Source organism: Phocoena sinus, chromosome 2 (assembly GCF_008692025.1).
Source record: "Phocoena sinus isolate mPhoSin1 chromosome 2, mPhoSin1.pri, whole genome shotgun sequence".
Lineage (NCBI taxonomy): Eukaryota > Metazoa > Chordata > Mammalia > Artiodactyla > Phocoenidae > Phocoena > Phocoena sinus.
In genome coordinates, this window is record NC_045764.1 from 75,857,913 (window position 1) to 75,881,723 (window position 23,811).

Below are 23,811 nucleotides of genomic sequence, written 5' to 3' on the forward strand. Positions count from 1 at the left end.
AATAAATAAGGTAGGCTCTGTACAAACTGATAATTTTTTTAAAGCAGGTTGCAAATAAGTGTTATAATGCATGGGGAAAATACAGAAAAATATATACTTAGTTTGGGACTGAAACTGTAAGGTGGAGACTTAGAGCACTGGGTTAGGAGCATTTATCTTTAGTGTTACAAATTTCTGCATGGTTTGAATTTTTTATAAAATGATCATTTGCCACTTCTGAAATCAAAGTACAAGAAGTTGTTAAAGGAGTAAAAAAAAATAACTGAATATATTTTATTTTTCCTCTGGACTAGGACACAACTTTGTTAGTAGCAGATTACTATATAAATCAAATATATGATAGTATGATTTTTTTTTTTTTTTTTTTTTTTGCGGTACGCGGGCCTCTCACTGCTGTGGCCTCTCCCGTTGCAGAGAACAGGCTCTGGACGCGCATGCTCAGCGACCATGGCTTACGGGCCCAGCCGCTCCGCGGCATGTGGGATCTTCCCGCACCGGGGCACGAACCCGCGTCCCCTGCATCGGCAGGCGGACTCCCAACCACTGCGCCACCAGGGAAGCCCTAGTATGATTTTTATGAGAATCTTGGCTAAGCATAAAATTCCTCCTTAGTGACCAGAAATGACCACCAGTCCTGGACAGCTTAATGAGCGAATAGGGCAGAAACTGATAGCATCTAACTGTTAGCAAATCTGAATGAAGTTGTCAAATTTGAGAGTTGATTATGCTTTTTAGTTACTGATACTAGTCTACCTAGGCACGTTGTTTCTGAACTTATCCGTATGAAGAAATTTTCATGCTTGGAAAGTAATAATCTATCATCAAATAATCTTTACCAATGAAAGTACAATAATTATTATAGTTAAGTGAAAAGTGCCCATAAAAAGTCAAAAAAATGTTCAAGGAAAACAAACCTCCACAATCTTTCGTTCTTCATAGTTTTTCAAATGATCAGTCTGCCAACTTTCAAAAAGCTTCAAATTCACAAATTTGAAGAGAATTGAGAGTTCTTTCTTTTTTAAAGTGATAGAGGCCAACATAAAGACAATATTTTTATTTTATATGTGGAAAGATGTCTGCTTTAACTTGCCTAATTTCTTATCAAAATTTAATAATCTGCAAGAGCTAAATGTAGAATTAAACCATACTGCTAAATAAGATCTGACATCTTTACCAGAGTACATTTAACATTCTGAACTAATTTTTGTTAATAATTTTAAGTGATTTGGTCTTTTACTTACGAATAAACAGTCACATATGTTGAATGATGCTAAAGTAGTAAGGAGAAATGAAATCAAAAATACAAAAATAAAAATTGTGGCTTATGCAAGACTCTTTGAAGTCACAAAGAGTCACAACCTCAACGAAGCAGTGAGCACATCCTTGTGAGAAGCAGGAAAGACTATTTGAAATAGGTAGGGTGGAACCAAATGATGGTGGGCTGAAAAAGTCAAGATGAAAATTTCTGACTGATACAGTATATGCCTAGTCATTCAATTAGTTCTGGAATAACTACAAGCCTATGTCAAAGGCAAATGCAATAACCAACTTAAAGTGGACACACAAGAATCACTACCTATGAGGGCTTTGTGGATCTGTGGGCAGAGATATAAATAAGATATAGGGTCTTATCTTTCAAGAAGTTCATAATTTAGTACGACAAAAAGAACATAAAAGACCCAAGATACAGAATGCTATGAATAATGATATAAATAAAAGCACTCTCTATAGAACACAAAGGAGAAAGCATGTGGTGTCTCTGGTAAAGGATTCATATAGAAGGTGACATCTAAGTCAAACCATGCAGTATGCAGGTGATGGCAGGCAGAGAAAATCCTTCATTTCAAACAATGCTGAGACACGGCAAAGAATGACAGTATCAAAGTACTCTGATGTTTGGGGTGTGGGGGTTTTTTTGGTTTTGTTTTTTAGTGGGAGAGACTAAGCTAGAGTCAAATCATCAAAAAGTGAGGGATAATGTTTCTACTTAACACAGTTTAGATTGAAGGTGGCGCTAACAGCAAGAGGCTGGAGAGAAAGCAGAGAGACCAGGGAGAAGGCTTTGCAGCGGTGGGGGCAAAAGGTGGTTTTAGGGTTGGAGGGTGGTGTGAAGGAAGGAGAACTTGTTTACCAAATCAAGGGCTGCATCCCCAGAATTGACCAAACTTGAGCCAAAACACCAAAATATGACCCTGAAGCTGTCTCCATTTTTTCAGAGCACTGCTCAACAAGTGAGCTAGAACCACAAACTGCAGAACACTACAGAATTATGCCATTTTGGAATGAATGCTGTTTCTTCCTGGTACCACACTTGGCCTTAAACTTTATACCCCCTAAATGAAAAAAACAAGAAACAAAAAACAAAAAAAAACCTTCGTACTCCCACCCAAAAAAATACTCATGTTAAAATATGGTATCTTTCATAATTAAGTAACATAATTCCCTTGCATAAAATACTCTTCAGGTTTTATCATGTTGTTGAAATAACTCCCCTTTTCTCTTTCTGTAAGGCAGTAAAAAATACTCCATTTATTTGGAAGTCAGATTTCCAACAACTTCAACTCTTGGGAACAGAGCCTAAAGGAAAATGATTCTACGAAGGTTCAAAATAATTGTCAGAAAGGCCACATGCAATTCAATGCTCAGAGACTATTATTTTATATTTAATAGTAATAAGCTTAGTTGTCTGATTACAGGTATAACAGATGGAATACTGGTGGCAGCACCTAATAATTAAAAGATAGAAGAACTAAGCCACTTGTCCCAATGACTAAAAAGTCAGCAGTTTGCCTAGATTAAATAACATTATTTATGTAAACAGATTCTGAGGGCAACACTGTAATAAGCAAGGAATAAAAGCTGATGTTCAGAATCATGATTCTGAGCCATCCAGGGGACAGACTGTTCTCAGTAAAATAAACAAGCATACAGCATGGTTTAGACATATTTATAATAATATGGTTAAAAATTTTTAGTTGCTTACCATGGGTTAACATGGTAACACGTCAATTGTGACTAACAATATTATCTCAATTTTTATTGAGAATGTACAAATAAGATGACAATGTCAATGGTACAAAAAAACGCATATAAATTCACAAAAATGGTAAAAGAATAAAATATACAAAACACCTGCAAAATATGAAACTATATTCCTAATATGCAAAGTTTCTTCAAACTGACAAGAAGGAAAACATATGTGAATTCTACCTATAATGTTTTACTTACTTTTATTCTTTTTTTTTTTGAGAAATTTATAAAGAGAAATAACCAAATAGGAAAAAAAAAAAAAAAAGGAGAGAGATTCAGATTTGTTATTTAAAAACGCTGGTCCCTAGTGGGTGTCAGATCTAAATTGCTGAACATAAGTAGGAGGACAAAGGCTGAAGTATAGAATTTTTTAAAAATTAGAAATTAAGTTCAGAAAACCTTGTGAATATCACTGGCTCTTTCTTCAACTGTTATGACAAAGATGAACTCTGCTATTCTTTGACTAAAACCTTTTCTTAGAGCTACAGTTGCTATTTCAAATCAGGTTTTCCAAGAGAATTCAACAACAAACTCTTTCCTTGATCCAGATCCATTCATTTTCTAAAATACTTAGTAAAGTTTCAAGGCAGTAATAGATTAAAAGCTCCAATTTCCATTACTTGCAACCAAACTCCAGCAAAAGCAATTGGAAAGAGGCTCCAACCTCCCTAATCTTTTACCTGCCCTGACAGTCTACAAATCATTTGTAAATGACTTGTATGTTTAAAAACAAAAAATTTCAGCATTATGGAAAAGAAAGGTAAGGCTGGAATAACAGCAGTTATGGCAAAATAATATTATTGATGATGACAGCAATAATGATGATGATAATAATGGAGAGGAACAGGCCCAAGGAAGCCTGAAATTCCTGTTAGCAGAAGTTCTCAAACACACTTCTTTGTCCATGGAAGGTTTCCTGATGACACCCTTCCTTTCTGCATCCAAAGAGAGTTCATCTTTTCTGAAATTCAGAATAAAACAGAAGAACCTAATGACTCTTCCCCATTTGCCTGCCCTAAACCAAGCATACATTCCTTAAAGCTTTCTGACTTTAACTTTTCTTTTTTTAAACACTTAGAAGTACTTTTAAAAATCTGCTTTTATGACTCCACAGCAGAAGACAAAGTCAACAAACACAGATACTATCAAGTACTATGATACAAATGTGTGATGCTATAACCACTCTACCATTCATCCAAATATTCAGACTTTCCACATTGTGCACAGGAATTGAGTCAAGAAAAGGGCACTAGGACCCAGCACCCAGATTCTGATTTTTAATATCATTCTTCAACAAAAGGAATCAGGGCTCCTTGGAGGAATGGCTGATACTAGAACTGTGGCAAGAAAAACAGATGAGCCTGGAGCATCTTACAGTACCAAAAAGTAAAGGACACAAAACACAAAAGAACAGAGGCATGTCAAAGGGACACTGGAGCCAACCTGCAAGAGCTCCTAATGGCCAAAGCTAGAACAGTTGTGGCAACAAAATAAATAACAGTACTGAATTCAAACTCAAAGTATGAAATAAATACCCATTTAGTCCACACTGATGTAAACAAATGATTAAATAAGTGGGAGTGAAAAGACAGAAGAATTCCAAATGATTATTGTAGATACATCCCTTCCAGAAGGTAGAACTTTGAACAATTTGTCCCCCTTTAATGACTTGCTTCCAAAAAAAAAAAAGAAAGACTAACAGGAAAGGACAGGAACTTTACTGTGGCAAAAGCTGGCAAACCCTACCTTGACCAGGTGATCAAGGTTAATATCATCAATCACAAGTCATGATGCTAACAAGGGCACTTCACCTCTGTGGTATTCTTCCCGGAATCCACAACCCGAGTCAAACCAATGAGAAAAATATTAGACAAACCCAAACTGAGGGACATTCTACAAAACACCTGATAAGCACTCCTCAAAACTGTTAAAGTCATGACAAACAAGGAAAGAAAAACTGTGAGAGCACAGGAGACTACAATCAAGTAATGTACTAATGTTGGTTTCTTAGTTGTGATAGATGTACAATAGCTAAGATGTTAACAACAGGAGAAACGGTGACAGATTTATGGGAATTCTGTGTACTATCTTTGCAACTTTTCTGTAAATGAAAAACTGTAAAATAAAAACTTTTTTTTAAGGGGAAGGGGGGCACTAGGGTATTATTTGCAAATTTCCCCCATTCCTAGGAAAAGGAGGAGACAAATGAGAGACAATGGAGCTTACCCTGCTCTCCAATCTCACCATTACCTCACTACTGCCAACAATATCCCCCAAAATCTTACACTGAACTACTAAGGGAGGAGGGAGTGCGACTCTAAGGCTGGAACTACCAAGGGAAAAGAAAGGGCCTAATACTATCTGGTAGCTCCACTGGGATAGCAAGGCATGTATCTGTATACACTGGAAAATTATGTATAATTCATGGAATTTCTACAGAGAAATTATTGAATGATGTCACCTTTCCAAACTACCACTGGGAATTTGGCAAATAAAAATGTATTTCTTGGGCTCAACATCACTAATTATTGCAGAAATGCAAATCAAAATTACAATGAGGTACCACCTCACACTGGCCATCATTAAAAAGTCTACAAATAACAAATGCTGGGGCTTCCCTGGTGGTGCAGTGGTTAAGAATCCGCCTGCCAATTCAGGGAACACGGGTTCAATCCCTGGTCTGGGAAGATCCCACATGCCACGGAGCAACTAAGCCCGTGTGCCACAACTACTGAGCCTGCGCTCTAGAGCCCGTGAGCCACAACTACTGAAGCCCACCTGCCACAACTACTGAAGCCCACCCACAAATATCTGGACAAAACTATAATTCAAAAGATATATGCACCCCTATGTTCATAGAAGCACTATTCACAATTGCCAAGACATGGAAACAACCTAAATATCCATCGATAGATGAATGGATAAAGAAGATGTGGTACATATATGCAATGGAATACCACTCAGTCATAAAAAAAATGAAATCATGCCATTTGCAGCAACATGGATAGAACTAGAGATTATCATACTAAGTGAAGTAAGTCAGAAAGAGAAAGACAAACACCATATGATATCACTTATATGTGGAATCTAAAATATGAAACAAATGAACGTATCTACGAAACAGAAACAGATTCACGGGCATAGAGAACTGACTTGTGGTAGCCAAGGGGTGGGGGTGGGGTCGGGATGCAGTGGGAGTTTGGGGTTAGCAGATGTAAGCTATTATATATAGAATGGATAAACGACAAGGTCCTACTGTATAGCATAGGGAATTATATTCAATATCCTGTGACAAACCATAATGGAAAAGAATTAAAAAAAGAATGTATATATATGTACAACTGAATCACTTCACCATACAGCAGAAATTAACACAGCATTGTAAATGAACTGTACTTCAATTAAAAAAATTTATTTCTTGGGTTAAAATGTTCAGCAAAGATGCATTAACAGCCAATATGTACACAAAGCATTCACGTGCCTGAATGCATGTGTGAGTGTGTTTTATCACTTTTTTGTGATATAAACAGTGAAGGAAAGAAAACTTAGTAGTAGTAGTACTTCCAAGCACTAAAGGCTACAGCGTCTTAATCATTAAATATGTACGACAACTACATTAAGACAAAACACTAGATTAAGCCATTTGTTCTTATACAAACTAGGAAATCTTTGGTCCCAACCTTGACAACCTTGGTTTGGTGTTGGACCATAACAAATCCCCTTCAGCTGGAATGTATGCCAAATCAAAAAATTCATGTGCTATGGACTGAATTGTGTCCCCTCAAAATTCGTATGTTGAAACCTTAGCCCCCAGTACCTCAGAATGTGACTATAAATAGGGCCTTCAAAGCAATAATTAAGGTTAAATGAGGTCATATGAGTGGGCCCTAATCCAATCTGACTGGTGTCCTTTATAAAAAGAGGAAATCTGGACACTCAGATAGACACAGAGAAAAGACCATGTGAGGATACAACAGGAAGGCAGCCATCTGCAAACCAAGGAGAGAGGCCTCAGGAGAAACCAAACCTGCCCACAACTTGTTCTTGGACTTCTTGTCTCCAGAACTGTGATGAAATAGATTTTTGTTGTTTAAGTCACCCAGCATGTGGTATTTTGTTATGGAAGCCCTAGCAAACAAATATACCATGCAATGAATACTTCCTAGGTGCTAGACTGTCCCAAATATTGCAAATACAAAGATGAATAAGACGCAGACCTGTCCTTAAGAAGTTACAGACCAGCAGGTAGAGAAACCTATCAGTAGATAGTTAAAATACAGTATCATGAAAGAGGTATGCACTGAAACAAACCAGAGCAGGACTTAATTCAATTCTGAAGGGGAAGCTGTACCAAGGAAGGTTTTCCAGGGAGAATAAAAGGAAAAATAGTGAAATGGGAAGAAACGAGACTTGATTACTCTATTTCCATGGCAGAAGTTCTCTAAATGAACCACATATTTAATGATGAAGTACACCTACAAAATTTTAAAAACCAGTGATCTGAAAGACCACATATGATCTTCAAATATGCCATTCCACTTCAAACAACTAATTGTCTAGAACTTACTGTTAAGAAGAAAAGGAGAAAGTAAGATGACTTCTTGGGATACTTTTCAGCATATGAAAGAATAGACTAAGGTCCACAGAATTACAAGATTTCCCCCAGAATTTGTTTTAATTTAGTATGAGATGGAGGAAGCTACTTCACAAGAACTAAAGCCCTATGTTCTCCCTTCACTTCCACCCTTAACACTAAGCTCGCTCCCTACCACTCTAATCAGGCAGCACAGTCTCAACTTCACTACCTTTCAATAGGTAGAGAAGAACTGTAAGCTACAATACACTTAGAAGTTAAAACAAATAAAGAGCAATCCCAAAACTTGTCTGGAATATACAAATAATCAGCAACATAAAATGAGCTGTATAATTAAAAATTAGCCTACAACGTGCATTCCAAAATCTGTTTTTAGCCATGATTTCACATGAGGGCATAAATGGAATGTTCACCATAGTCTCAAGTGACACAAAGCTGAAAAAGGATTACATATAAACTGAATGACAAAATCAAGACCTGAAAATAAAAGCTTAGAATGAGATGAGCAAAGTCATTTAAAAACAAAAACTTTAATTAATATAAAGAACAACTAAGTTTACCTTATATTCAGATTAAAAACATAGGGAAGGAATTTTTTAATGTTTTTCACTGAATAATTTGCCTAAAGTCAATAACTGGGTAATATTCAGAGATATTCAGTTACAAATGCTCCAAGTTCTAATTTTGGTCTAGTTCTACAAAAAGAATATATGATATAACCATCTTTTTTTAGCCTCAAATATCTAAGTTTTCTGGTCTGAATTTATCAAATTTAAAAGACATTTTCATAAATCATCACCATCTGGTCACTTCTGTGAAAGTGGAATGGAAAAAAGTGAGTTCTACCAGCATCTTCCTCATAAACACACTCACCTTCACAAGGATTGATCTCTAGCCACCACCCCAAAATTTGAACAAAGAAATCCTCCCCAAACTACTAACATGTAAAAGTAAAATGTATGACAATAATAACACAAAGCACAGAAGGGGAGCAAAGAATAGACTGTTGTTTCTTACATTATACATGAAATAGTCTATTATTCCTTGAAGGCAGACTGTGAAAAGTTAAATATGCATAGTGTAAACCCAAAGAGACCATCAAAGATAAAAAATAAAACAAGTAGGTATAGCTAATAAGTCCATAGTGGAAGTAAAAGGTAATGCAAAAAAACAAAACACAAAAACTAAAAAAAACTCAAGACTAAAGGGGACAAGAGAAGGGGGGAAAAAGGAACAGAGAATAAATGGGACAAATAGAAAACAAATAGCAAGATGACATTAAAGCCCAACTGTAACAAAACAGGGTGCTACTGGCATACAGATAGACTGGAAAGTCCAGAAATAGCCTCACACATATCATCAAATGATTTTCAACAACAGTGCCAAGATAATAGGGAAGGAGTAAGTCTTTTCAACAAATGGTGGTGGAACAACTAGTGAGCTGTCTGGGAAAAATCTCAACCCCTACCTTACACCAGATACAAAACGTAACCCAAAACAGATCACAGACTTAAACCCAAAAGCTAAAACTTCAAAAAGAAATGAACAGAAAATTTATGTGATCACACCATGGGCAAAGATTTCATAGAAAACAAAAAGGACTAAACATTTTTTTTTAACTGATAAACTAGACTTTATAAAAATAAAAGCCTTCTATTCTTCAGAGATACCATTAAGAAAACAAAAAGGCAAGATAGCAAGCACAGAACAGAGAAAAGTATATACATATATATAATTTACATGTATATACAAATACACACCCAATCTGAATCCAGAATATATGTAAAACTCTCACATCTTAATAAGACAACCTCCCAAAAAACAGGCAAATAATTTTTAACATTTTTCTAAACATATACAAATGGCCAGTAAGTACATGAAAAAATGCTCAATATTTTCAGTTATCAGGGAAATGCAAACTAAAACCACAGTGAGATACAACTGTATACCCAATAAAAGACTAAAAAGACCAAAACCACCAAATGTTAAGGATGTGGCACAACTGGAACTCCACATACAACTCTTAGTAGCTGCTAGTACAGTCACACATTCATCTAACCTATGATCCAGTAATTCCACACCTAGGTTGGAAAATACAGGTATACAAAAAGATTTGTATGTGAATGTTCAGAGTTTTACTCATAAGAACCCAAAACTGGGAAAAACAAATCTCCAACAAGTGAAAAGATAAACAAATTATGATATATAGGTACAACGGGATACCAAACAGTAACAAGAACAAGAGCAAAGAAGGAACTACTGATACAAATAACATTACAGATGACTCTCAAAAACATCCTGCTAAGGGAAGGAAATCAGATATGAAACATCTATCTATACTGATTCCATTTATATGAAGTTCTAGATCAGGCAAATTTAGTCTAAGATGAAAAAAAGTCAAAACAGTGGTTGTATTCTACAAAGGATAGGGAGAAATAATTGAACAGGAGGCACATGAGGGAACTTTTCCAAGGTGATGGTGATGTTCTAACTCTTCATAAGGATTTGGGTTACCCAAATGTATACATTTGGCAAAACTTAAATGGTACACTTAAGATTTGTGCATTTCACTGTATGTAATTTTACTTCAAAAACAAAGAACTGTAAACAAGTATCCAACTCTAGTTAATGACATGGAAGCTGAATTTGTTTAGGGGTAAAATGCACTGATGTCTGCAATACAAAGCCAAACAAACAAAACACCACACACACCAATAAACTTGGCTGATGAATGGTTAGAGGAATGGATAGATGGAATGATATGTGATAAGGCAAAAAAGCAAATTGGTAACTGTAGAATCTAGGTGATAGGGAAACGGGTGCTTGCTGTACAATTCTTTCAACTTTTATATGTTTGCAAATTTTCACAATAAAATGCTAGACAGAAAATATTTGATGAGCAGAAGAAAACAGACACAAAACAGTAATATTACATGATTTGTATGTATATGAGGTTCTACAACAAACAAAACTAATCCATGATGTCAAAAATCAGATCAGTGGTTGCCTGGGACAGGAGATACGGATGACTTATTGCAAAGGAGCAAGAAAGAACTTTCGAGGGTGACGGAATGTTTTATGTCCTGATTGGGATGTTGGTTACATGGATGTATATATTTGCCAAAACTCACTCAACTGTACAGTAAATGTGTGCCTTATACTTTTTATAAATTATACTTCAATTGATTTTTAAAATCTTCACTACAGAAAATCTAGAATACACAGAAAAAGCACAGAAAAATTAAGTCCCTCCTAATCACACCATCCAAATAAAATATCACCATCCTTCCCTCTCTTTTGACAAAGGCCATGCCCAGTGGAGATAAGAAAACAGCTTACTGTTTTCATTAAAGGTATTACAGAAATTCAGATTAAGCCCCTGAATTTTGGAATTCCTTTCTCATGTGACTCAAAACCTAATGAACTTAAAGCCCTTCAACTCCATCATTGCTGTGAGTCTTCATCAAGTTACTAACCATCCTGTGCCTAAATTTCCTCATCTGAAAAATGGAAATATTTACCTCAAAAGTTTGTTATAAATTTTAAGCAAAATAATATATGCACATACTGGCTTTCATTACTGTTTTTAAAGCTAAATAGTCAACTAGCTGTTAGAAATCATCTTGGCAAAAAAGTCCACAATCTGCCCCCATGAATTTTTTTTTTTTTTTTTTTTTTTGGCAGGCCTTCAGTTCTGTAGGTACACCCACCTCAAGTTAGTCATATTCGAGAAAACCTCAAATTCCTCTTGCAGATCAGACCAAAACCCTGAGTTGTTAAAGCCCCAAAGCAAAGGTTGGGGTAACAAAATAAAAATAAAACAGAAAACTAGATTAGAAAAGATGGCAGCTACTTTGTGAATGTAAGATCTAATATGCTGAGCACAAGTGTCCAAGGGAACAATTTCTCCCTGAAGTCCAAGTGTACTTAGATAAAAGTTGGTTTTGCTCTACGTACGTGATCTAGGTCAAAATATGTAACCTGGGGAATATTAATTAATAGTATGTTCTAAAGAATGAGAAAAAGAGTCATAAGAGAAAAACCAGGAAGAGTTACTGACACTTTAATGACTGAAGGTAAAGGCTGAAAACTGGATAGGGGAACACCTCTGGATAGAGAGCACACTAATATAAATTCAACTATATGAAGAAAAAAAATAATTTAAACCATGTAGATTATGCCTGCTATTCTGCTCAATGAGTGAATGCCCAAAATGAACACAAAAAGGTAATATTTTACTACTTTCTAGTTGGTCTTACTTCCCATGTGCCTCTCATGATATGAGTATCTTGCTGTGCTGTCAGATTCTAACGTTTAGAGCCATTTATTTTTCCCATAACATGGACCACAAACATAGCCTACAACTTCATCTAGTGTTTAACAATGAAACGTGATCTGTTCCAACACTGAAGGAAAAATAGGATGTGTTGGACTTTCAGAGACTGTATATCTATATATTTTATGGGCAACTTTAGGGATTTCCAAGCTTATTTGGACCAAATGACATTTTTGTCTTCCTTGAACCTGTGTATCCAGACAGCAAGTGAAAATCTTTGTGGCAAAAAGCAAAAACAGCAAGCTATTAAACAATCCCAGGGTACTGGTTTGGGGAAACCAAGGATTTATTATCCAGTATACTAATGTCAGCTACTTTATTCAATAAACCTTTTTTAGTTTTTTGCTACCAGACACTGCTCAAGGTAATAATTTAAAAGATAGTTAAGATGCTACCCTGTTCCAAGAATTTCATATTCTAGATAAATATAGTAATCCTAACCTTAATGTGGATTCCTATACACGTCTAGCCTACAAACATTTACTCATATACTTTTTGGGCAATCTTCAGAATTTTGGTTTCAGTATACATAAACTGTGACTTCTTCTTGTTGGGGAAGAAAGTGGCAACTGAAAGAGAGGCAACTGAGGGTTAGTGAAGATGATAGTAGAGAAAAGAAGAAAATCTTTTAAACTGAAACTTGTTCAAGATAAAGGAAGATGACTGAAAAGTAAGTCGAGGCATTAGAACTGCTACCCAGAACTGCCATCTATGAGGAAAAATATTCACTCACACTGGAATAAAATGGGTAAATGCAAGTGTAGGAAGAAGGTTTCAGAAAAGATCTATTCAGTTCTAGCAGGATAATTACAAGTCAGGTTATCCAAACTTTTTCTATCCCAAGCATCTGAAATCAGATCAGGATCTGGAAACAACACCCAGGTAACAGAAATGAATTTTACAGTAGTTTATTAACATTTTAGAAGATACAATATCACTGATAATACATTAGCTACCATTTATTTATGTATTGTGGTCATTCAATAAATATTTATTGAGAGCCCATTACAAGCTGGGCACCATTCTAGACACTGGGATCAGCAGTGAACAGAACACAGAAAGTCTCTCATGGAAACTGCATGCAAATGAGAACAAACAAGACACGAGTAGACAATCAATCAAGATAATTTTAGAAATATGTGCTCTTAAGGAAATAAAACAAATGGTAAAGGTTAACCATCAACAGTCTCCTCGCTAAGAAACTAAAGACACGAATCATGAGAAGGAACCAGCCACCAATCAACCAAGCCACGCAGTTCTGGAAGAAGAGCATTCCTAGCAGGGGGAAACAGTAAGGAAAGATCATGTAGCAGGAACAGGCCTAACATGTACAAAGAACAGAAAGAAGGGGAGTGGGAAGAAAAGGAGATGGCACACAATAAGCATTTTATTGTTTTTGTTTTGGTTTGGTTTTTTTGCGGTACGCGGGCCTCTCACTGTTGTGGCCTCTCCCGTTGCGGAGCACAGGCTCCAGACGCGCAGGCTCAGCGGCCATGGCTCACAGTCCCAGCCGCTCCGCGGCATGTGGGATCTTCCCGGACCGGGGCAGGAACCCATGTCCCCTGCATCGGCAGGCGGACTCTCAACTACTGCGCCACCAGGGAAGCCCAGCATTTTTTAAAAAATATGTGCACGGGCACACACACACACACACACACACACACACACACACACACACACACAGAGGAACTAACAGCAAGTACAAAACAGCAACAAAATCCAATCATCTGACTTCACAAACAAGTCCAAAAAGAGAACAGAGGGAAAAATGACTAAGTAGTTATCAAAGCTACAAAGAACATTTCGTAAAAATGAAGGCATAAACCCTTTCTACCTTTGTCCTAAGAGACCACCATTTTCTCCTCCGCTCCACTCCAGCCGCAACAGCTTCTTGGCTGATTCCGGCCAAGCATACTATTGCTATTTAATCTGCTCGGAATGCTTGTCCCCAGGATATCCATAAGGCTCTCCTACCTGCTTCATTTGGGTCTGTGCTTAAATGTTTCCTTATCCTTGAGACCATCCCTGACCACCTTATACTTAAAAAGCTAACCCTACCCCCATCTTCTTTTCCCAGCCCAGTTATTTCCATCACCATCTGTAAAATTTACTTGTTTTCCCACTAAGGCCAAGACTTGATTTTCATCACTACTGTGTTGAACACATAGTTGGCATTCAGTAAATATATGCTGAATTGTTATTTAAAATATGCAACATATGAGACCATGGAGTTAAAGAAACCCAGAGACCTTTATCAATTAATTGACTGTGAATCTGTATAAAGAATAACAAAGCCTCTCTTAAAACATTTATATTCTTACAGTAAAAGGTTAAACTGATATTTATATAATAAAAAAGTAAATATGAAGTATGTTTTTGAAAAACAAAAGAAAAGAAAATAATCTAAAATTGTGATACAACTATATTGGGAGAAACGGTAAAGAGAGAAGCGTGAACTCCTTTTCCATAAGCAGTCAAAAGGTAATGCTTAAAACTGCTTAACCCTCTGGAGCTGTAGCATCAGTTTTTAAACTTTTTGACTTGTGAACCCCTTTTCACTCTTAAAAAATAATTGAGGAACTCAAAGGGCTTTTATTGTGTGGGTTGTATGTACTGGTAATAATATTATAGAGGAAAGCTGGTAAATGCTTTAAAATTTTTTATTTAAAATCAGCAAAGGTAAATCCACTCCATGCTAATAAGTAACATTTATGAATGTATTTTTCCAAAAAAATTAGTAAGAGTGGCACTGCTGTACATTTTTGCAAATCTCTTTAATAGAGAAACCCGATTTCTTATATCTGCTCCTGTAGTCAATCTAAAATGAAAATCCAGCTTCACACCAATATGTAGTTGATAAAAGAAGGAATATTTTTAATAACCTTTTCAGATAAGTGTGGATATTATTCTTCTTTGATATTAAGCCAAAACTTAACAAGCGTAATTCTGTAAAGGTTAGTTGCAAGGTGGACTCTGAAACCATATCAATGAAACTTTCCAGACCATTTCATTTAAAATCTATTGATCAAAAAAAAAAAATCTATTGATCTATCTTGCACTTAAGTAGGCCCTTATACCCCCAGCACGATTCTGTTAATATCATGCATTGATCTTTTGAAAAAAGTTGGTCCACCGAGTTATGCACATCTTCCAAACAATGACACATTTCATTATAACACAGCAAATTAAAAAAAAAAATCACATTTGTTAATATCACTAACAATTTCATCAGCAAGGTCCTGAGATGTTGCCAAGATCACAGTGGCAGATATGTTTTCCAAAATTCTAATTTCTGCTTGAAAGCCTTAATTTTATCCTGGCAATAAATTCTGTTGGTTGTTTTCCCTGAAGTGACAGGCTCACTTCATTTATTTTTGAGAAAATATGTACAAATACCCAAGTTTAAATAACTACAGTTTGTCATTCTTTCAAGTAAAATAGCGTTCCATGAAAAAAGCAACTAGTTTGCTAGTTGGGCTCGCAACTCAATCACACAAATATTTTTCTTCAAGACAAGCATCACACTTTGGTATGCAGCAGAAGTGTCGTATAACATTCTTCTCATTTTGTCACATGAAATATTAAAAAAACATGTACTCAAGGATCAAGATTAATAAAATTAACAAGCTTTACTGCTTCATGGAGGATATTCTTAAATGAAACCAGGTTTTTTTCCCCAACAGTTAATGTATAGTGATGAAGAATATGACTATTAGTACAATTTTTGCCACTGTCTTGATATGCACTGCAGGGCCAGTAGTTTTACCCATCACTGTGTTTGCACCATCAGTGCAAATGTCAACATAGTTAAGTAACAAAGAAGAAGTTAGTATTATTATGAAATAGTTTCAAACCAACAGATAACTTGAAACATTTGAAAACCCCCCTCAAGACTCCACAGACCACAGAGAACCACTGCTCTGGAGATACATATAAACTAAGAAGAGGGAATATGTCTCCGGGGAAAAGAACTGGGTGGTAGGAAGACAGGGATGGCAAGAAGACTTCTCTTTCTCTGTATGCCCTTTGTACCCCCTGAATTTAGTATCCTTTGTATTGATATGTATTTTATCTTAAAAAATTAAATAATTATTTAAAAAACAAAAAATGTAAACTGACATCTAAAGTGGCTAAGTAGATATATAAGCATATTATTTAGAAATATGAAGGTAAATACCAAAAGAAAAAAAAATTTTAAGAGCTGAAAGTGTTCCCACTTAGGAAGTAGAACTAGGAGATTAGGAGGGGTTGCAGAGGGGACTGCTGTTTTTTTCACTATAAGCCATTTGGAACTAATTTTTAAACCATGTACAGATGTTAATTGGTTCAAAAATAAAAATCATTCAAAATACTGCCAGGAAAAATACTTAAAAGTTAAGTTTAAAAGACAAATAAAGCAAATACCGATGCAAAGGTGAGACAATGGCTGTGAAATATACCAAGATGTAACAGTAACTGCCTGGAATAATGTGCCTTTGAGTTCCCACTCTTATATGAAATATCATTCTATATTACAATAAAAACATTTTCATTTAAAAAGCTAGTTAAAAAGCAACAATTTCCTCAAACCAAAATGTCTGATGACTCAGTTAAAAACAGTTAAGTAGGGACTTCCCTGGTGGCGCAGTGGATAAGAATCGCCTGCCAATGCAGGGGACACGGGTTTGAGCCCTGGTCCGGGAGGACTTAGTTGCGGAGCAACTAGGCCCATGTGCCACAACTACTGAGCCTGCGCTCTAGAGCCCACAAGCCAAAACTACTGAGCCTGCACTCTAGAACCTGCAAGCCACAACTACGGAGCCCAAGTGCCACAAGTACTGAAGCTCGCGCACCTAGAGCCTGTGCGCCTAGAGCCCGTGCTCTACAACAAAGAGAAGCCACCGCAAAGAGAAGCCCGCGCACCGCAACGAACAGTAGCCCCCCGTTCGCCGCAACTAGAGAAAGCCCGCGGGCAACAATGAAGACCCAATGCAGCCAAAAATAAAAAAATAAATTAAAAAAAAACAACAGTTAAGTATATAAACCTTAAGTCATTTTTTAACAGTTAAGTGGTTAAACCCTTCCCACACACATATACATACACACACACACACACACACACACACACACACAAGGTAACATAAAATAAAATAACCCTTTTTCTTCTTCTATTTCATTTGATCACGATTAAGATCAAATTAGAACTTATGTATTTGAAAAAGAAAAGAATAAAATAATTGCTTTATGGTAAATATAATTGCTAAATCTTATGTAATTACTTCATAAACAAAATCTTCAGAGAAATACAAACCCACTATCAAAGTCTAATTTAAATTTAGTTTCTCAAAAGATGTCCTGATCCAGAAAAGAAGAGATTATTTCTATATATAAATAGATAACTCAAAAGCAAATTGGATTCCCCACTGTAAGGACCCAGGGCTCCTTGGAGAATGGCTGATTCCAGGACTGAGATGTGCAAAAAGAGAGGAAATACTCCAAAAAAATTATGAGAGTATGTCAAAAAGACACAGAATCCAGGGTAGAAAGGCTCCCACTGGACAAACCTGGGACAATCTGAGCATCAAAATAAATAAAGGCAGTAATGGAGTAAAACCCATTGAGTAAGATAGGAAGTATGTAAGTCCATATTGATAACAGATAGATAAAAGGATGCTTCTGCCTTAAAACAGAACGCCTATTGACATAAAGAAACGGAGTCAGAAAATAACCATTTTGCAACCATCAATATAAACATCAGCACAGGCAAGAATCATCAATGGATGTTAAATCCAGGAGGGAAATTTGATGAAAATACAGATCTGATTAGAAGCAGGATATATGCTCTATCTCAAAGTTATCCCCACAGACTGCTTATTAGGTGAGAGGGGAAAAATAATTATACGTTCCTGTGAAGAAACCAGATAACACCGTGACCAGGTAACTAAAAATTAACATCACCAATGAGGGGCAGACCGGTAACAGGTATTTCTATATCATACCCTGAGAAAGATACAAAATCCCCTGCTGGGGATGCATAACCTGAATCTAATTACGAGGAAACATCAGACAAATCCAAATTGAGAATACTCTATGAAATATATAGCCTGTATTCTTCAAAAATGTCAATACAATGAAAGAGAAAGACTAAGATACTGTTCCAGATGAAAGGAGACTGAAGAGATACGATAACTAAATGCAATTTGCAATCCTGGCCTGGATCCTATGGGGGAAATGCTACAAAGGAACAAATGCTATTACTGGGACAAACTGACAAACCTGGAATAGGGGCTATAGATTAGATAGATTAGATAATATAGTATTATCAATGTTAGATTTCCTGAATCTGGTAACTGTATTGTGATAATGCAAAAGAATACAATACACAGTGAATATTTAGAGACTTGGGCATAATACATTCAATTTACTTTGAAGTGACTCAGAAGAGAGCATTAAAGCAAATGCAACAAAATTTTAAAAACTGGCAAAACTGACTAGAGGATATTTAAGAGTTCTCAGTACCATTTTTTAAACTTTAGGTTTGAAATTATTTCAAAATAAAAAATTTAAATAAAGGCAAACTGGGATGTCAAAAGGTGGTAAAGTAAAAAGGTGATTTATTCCGATGCCCTATAGAACATATGAATAAGGGAAATGAATACAACAGTGACTCAGACTGGCACACAGCTGCATACAGAACTTCCTAAACTCTCAATTCTCTAGAAAAAGAAAAAAACAATTTTTTTTTGGCCACACCATGCAGCATGCAGGATCTCAGGTCCCCAACCAGGGATTGAACCTGTACCCCCTGCATTGGGAGCACAGAGTCTTAACCACTGGACCGCCAGGGATGTCCCAAGAAAAATATTTGTTTAGAAACCACATAAACACTAAGATGCTGATCCTGTGTACCCTCAGGAAAACACAGAAATCTATGATTTCATGTTAACACAGTCCACACTGAGGGTCTCTCTTCATCCAGCAAACCATAAGCTCCTCAAAGGCAGGCCTTAAGGTCCTGCTCTTTGTTTTAACTCAAGCACCGACAGAGTGCCTGAAATACAGTACTCATATTTGTTGAATAAATGATGAATGTTTAGAAAGAGGAACAAAAGTCTACATTTTATCAAAACTGGGAGGAAGAGAAAAAAAAAGGAGAAGACATCTAAATAGGGTATAAATTATTTTAAATGCATTTTAAAGTAAGAACATTTTCAAACCTCACAAAAGGAGAACAATATTATTACTACACATATACCTATCACTCCAACACAACAATTATCAGGATTATTCCACACTTGCTTCATCTAACTCATCTCTCCCATCCTTTCTTTTCTCGGAAGTATTTTTAAACGAATACCAAACAAATTTCTCTTCCTCATTCTTCAGTCTCCATCTCTAAAAATGGGCATTTTCTTACATAAACATAATGCCATTAGCATCCCTCACAAAACTAACAGTAATTCCTTGAAATCATCTAATACCTATCCACATTCAAATTTCCTCCAAAGTGCTTCAAAAATTACTTTCTACAGTTGGTTTGAGTCAGGATTTAAACAATGTCAACACATTACATTTGGTTACTACACATAAATATTTTTAACCTTCCTTCTACAATTGTCTATCAGTAATTATGAAAAAGACTAACAGACAAACCAAACAATTAATTCACAATTGTAGATTCTCCAGAATCAAACCCAATCTAATGTATTTACCGTTTGCTTTGTCTGCAGCACTCTTCCTCCAGATTGCCACTATGGCTGACTCTTTTTAATCACTGATCGCAAATCAAGTATTACCTCTAAAAAGAGGCCCTTTCTAACCTCTCAATGCACAGTAGAGCCCCAATTTCATTCATTCTCCATTACATGCCCCTATTTTCTTCATGGCACTTACCACTACATAAAGCTATTCTGTTTATTGTTTCCCCTAATAAAATATCCACTGCATGAAGGCACAGTGCCTTCTTCACTGAAGGCCAAGAATAATGCCAAGAACATGAGACAATCAATAAATACTTGCAGAATGATTAAATAGTAATGCAGTACCTCTATCTAAAATGTAAGCTCAGTTTAGTATTTGTTTTTAAACATTTGTAGCTCACTCACTGCTCACGCCATGGTATAAACTGAGTACCTGCAGAAACTTGGGCCAGCTGTTACCAAAACACTATGGGATGCAGCAAAGAAAGAACAGAGATATAAGGCATTCAAATGCATTTCTGAAATTCACTGAACAATGATTATGGGTTTCTGAAAGCAAATTACTCAGAATGATTTAAAGAGCATTACCAGGAGTAAAAGTTTCATTTTTTAGTATCATATGAGAGCTAATCATGAGTAATATCTACAATGGGACAGAAGCATTATCTAGAACAACAAACATGGCTCAATCATTTGTTTTGTTTCGTTTTTCTCCCCCCTGTGTCTAATATATACATATCATGAAGGAATTAATACTCTCAGTATAGCATTTCTTTCTGGGGACTGGATCATGATGAATACGATTAATACCAAAAACACCTAACTAAAAATGCAAACCATTAAAATTGGGACCTAGAGAAAACTAGAGTTACCTATCCCACACTTCTCATTTAACAGTTGAGAGAGATCTGAAGCCCCGGATGGATGATGATCCACAAAGTCACAGATCTAATGAATAGCAAGCAAAGCTAGATTTAAAATCCAGATCTCCTGTCTCTAGCCCTACACTCTTTATGTATAATAATGTCACCCATAGAATGTTAATGTCAAGTTATAACATACTTTACCATCATTTTTAGTACTGTCACTTTTTTTTTTCCTATTGAAATCCTAGCCACCAGGGGAAATGTCAAAACAAGGGCACATATAATTATGCTCTAAGTAAAGCATGTTACAGAAACCCCTCTTTGACAAAATAATACAAGAAGCATCTAAAAAATTTAATTGGTTTGATTCAATGAGGTTTTTATTCCACATTTTAAAGTGAAAATAACTATTTAGGAGTATCTGCTGACTATTCCTTTGCTTTAGATGAGTAAATTGCTGACCTCTTATCTTAAAGATCAGTATAGCTATTTTTCAATTATCTGTAGAAACAGAGTACTGAAGTGAAATTTGTCACGGTATAACCTCCACTGCAATGCATTTTTCACCAAAATGAAATTATTTTTACTATATCTTTTGTCAAAACCAACTCTAGTGAAAGAATTAATATGCAAGCGACCAAGAGACACCAAACAAAAGGGAAAAAGTGACAGAAGGATCCATACACACAAGATACAGCTTCCCTGATGTACAAGGAGAAACTCTAATCTTCCTAGTTTCCCTACAATATTGTTCAGACCAATTCATAAATACTCTCACCAGTTCTTAGAATACTACTCTGAATTGTAGAGGCAAACAAATGCACAGGAGAGAGATGTCATTTGTCCAAGGTTAAATGACAAGAAATGGACAAAAGTAAAATAATTCAAGGCTTAAAAAAAAAAAAACAATTTAAGATTCTTTTCAGAGTGAAAGGGTTTCTTTCTCACCCTACTTGTTTTGTCTCACCAACACGACCAAACACTACTGTTTTGTATGAAAAAATAACCTGGTTCACACTGACATGAAAATTTTTACTAAAAAACATATAGTAATGAAATATCACAATGTAGATTTTTCACCCTAATAAAACCAAGTAAAACCAGTATTATAAAACTTCTATGTAATACCTTAATCACATACTAACATTTGAAAGCAATGACACAAAAAACAAAAATGGGAAAGGAAATGGAACCTTAGCTTATCTTTTCCCCAGTCTGTTCTTTTTGGTTGAAGAGGTCCCTAAAACAAGAAAATTAAACATAAAACACCAAATGAAATAAAGTTTGGATTAAGTCAGGTTCAAAAAGCTTTATGAACTATAAAATGAAGTTTATGTCAGCTGGCATTTTACCACCCCAGCGAGTTCTAAATTCATACTGCACATAAACCAAGAAACAGGAAAGCATGCAATACAATGGAATCACCCCACACTACAAATATGAACAAATTAAATGAATACCCTATACTTCCTGGCATTTTTTAAACGTTAAAACTTAGACGTGCGTTAAGAACTTATCTGTAAAGATCTACTATAACCTACTTAACAACTATGGTGACAAACCTCTATTTCTGCAGCATAGAACAAATATTTCCAACTACAACATTGTTCCTGACTCTGATAAATTCTCTAAAAACAGTAACAAAAATATCAAGCTTCTTTTTTAATGACCAACCAGCCAACTCTATACAAAAATCTGACGGGTCTGTATCTCAGCTGTTCTGTGGTCTACGTTTCCTTGATCACAGAAGAAGGCAACTCCCTAACCGTCAGGGCTGACTTAGCGCCCTCCAACACCCCGGGTGCGGGTTACCTTCATCACTCCATTGTCAAATCGCACTCCCACGCCTCAGTCCTCAGCCCCCATCCTAAGACTCTACGGAGAGTCGAAAAAGGGAAAGAAATCCCTTCACCCACAACCCCTTACTGAGGGGGGTGGGTGTGTCTGTAGACAAATGCTTTGCTCAAACACAATTAAATCTTCTGCGGAGACCCAGACCCTAAGTCACTACGGAGCCAGCAATAACCGGCCGGTCGCCGACCCCAGCCTTCCACGGCCGCAGCCCTTCCTCTTTCTCCCCTCCAGCCCGGCCCCTCCCCCGTTGCGCGCACGCGCGGCCTCCAATCGATCCCCTCCCCCCCGCCCTCCTCACCTTAATCATTAGCAACCCTCTTCCCAGGCTCCGGGAATCACTGGCCCAGGAAGGAAGACAGGAGATGTAAGGGGGGAAGAGGATGCGTCGAGAGTCAGTGATCCGCGCCTCGGATGTTGGCCTAATAGGCCCCTACAGTCAAGAGCAGCGTCTGTCACCGCCACCAAAACTGTACGAGCGGCAGCGCCTGGATCGGCCCAGCTGACCCGGCTTGGGTTCAGAATGCCTAATTTGGTCCCACGGGAACTCCTTCCCCGAAGCTGCGGGCGTTTCTATGCTGCGCAGACCGATCACCTCGCCACCGTCGCCGCCACTGCCGCTGCTCTCCGGCCGCCGCCGCCTAACCAATCCCTCCTCTACCGAGCGAGCACGACACTGGGGCCTTTACGACAGTTCGCAAAGTGAGAGCGCAGTAGTCTTCTCGCCTCCATTAACATCTGTTTGTTTCTGCGCTTGCTCAGATTCTCGTTTCTCACCGTGCCGCCCACTCTTCCCCGAGCCTTCCCCTTCGAACTCGCTTGATCAGTCTGTTGGAGAAACCGAACGACGTCATAAAGCTCTTTATTTTACTTTACTTGGTGAAATGCGGTCAGTATTTAAACAAAATGCTGAGTACGTCTTAGCTGACTTTTTTCATAACTAAAAGTTACAACTAACCACAGAATTATTGACAGTACTTAAGATAACAGACAAAAACATCGTGGTTTAGTGTCTTTCGCAGCAAATGATACTGAAATCATACTTGCCAATGACATGGAGATCATGGTACCTCACCGTTAAGGTGAATTTGCTTCCGAAATCAGATCAAAAGTGGTGATAGGTATCCTGGGAACTAACTGTACAATCACATACGCCTTCTTACTTATTTTATAAAAATCAATAGATAGCAAATGCTTCATTACGTGCATTAGGAGGATGTAGGGGAAAAGGATGTAGGCTTTGGAATCAGTCAAACTTCCTTTCAAATCTCAGTGATGCCAGACTTAGAGAATGAATTTATGGTTAAGCGGGGGTAGGGGGTGGGAGTGGGGAATAGACTGGGAGTTTGGGATTGACATGTACGCACTGCTATGTGTAAAATAGATAACCAACAAAGACCTACTGTATAGCACAGGGAACTTTGCTCAATATTCTGTAATCTAAATGGGAAAAGA

The 23,811-nt window shown here is 36.8% G+C and overlaps 1 protein-coding gene across 1 annotated transcript in view; it reads right to left on the reverse strand.

Annotated features, from left to right (window-relative positions):
- The window catches only part of RNF111 (ring finger protein 111), a 79,740-nt gene extending 56,683 nt beyond the window's left edge, over positions 1-23,057 (reverse strand). Inside the window, 2 exon segments of the mRNA XM_032622849.1 lie at positions 21,699-21,745; positions 22,658-23,057. Coding sequence (XP_032478740.1) covers positions 21,699-21,745; positions 22,658-22,666 — 56 coding nt within the window. The 5' untranslated portion in view covers positions 22,667-23,057.
- Between the last annotated feature and the right edge of the window lie 754 nt (positions 23,058-23,811).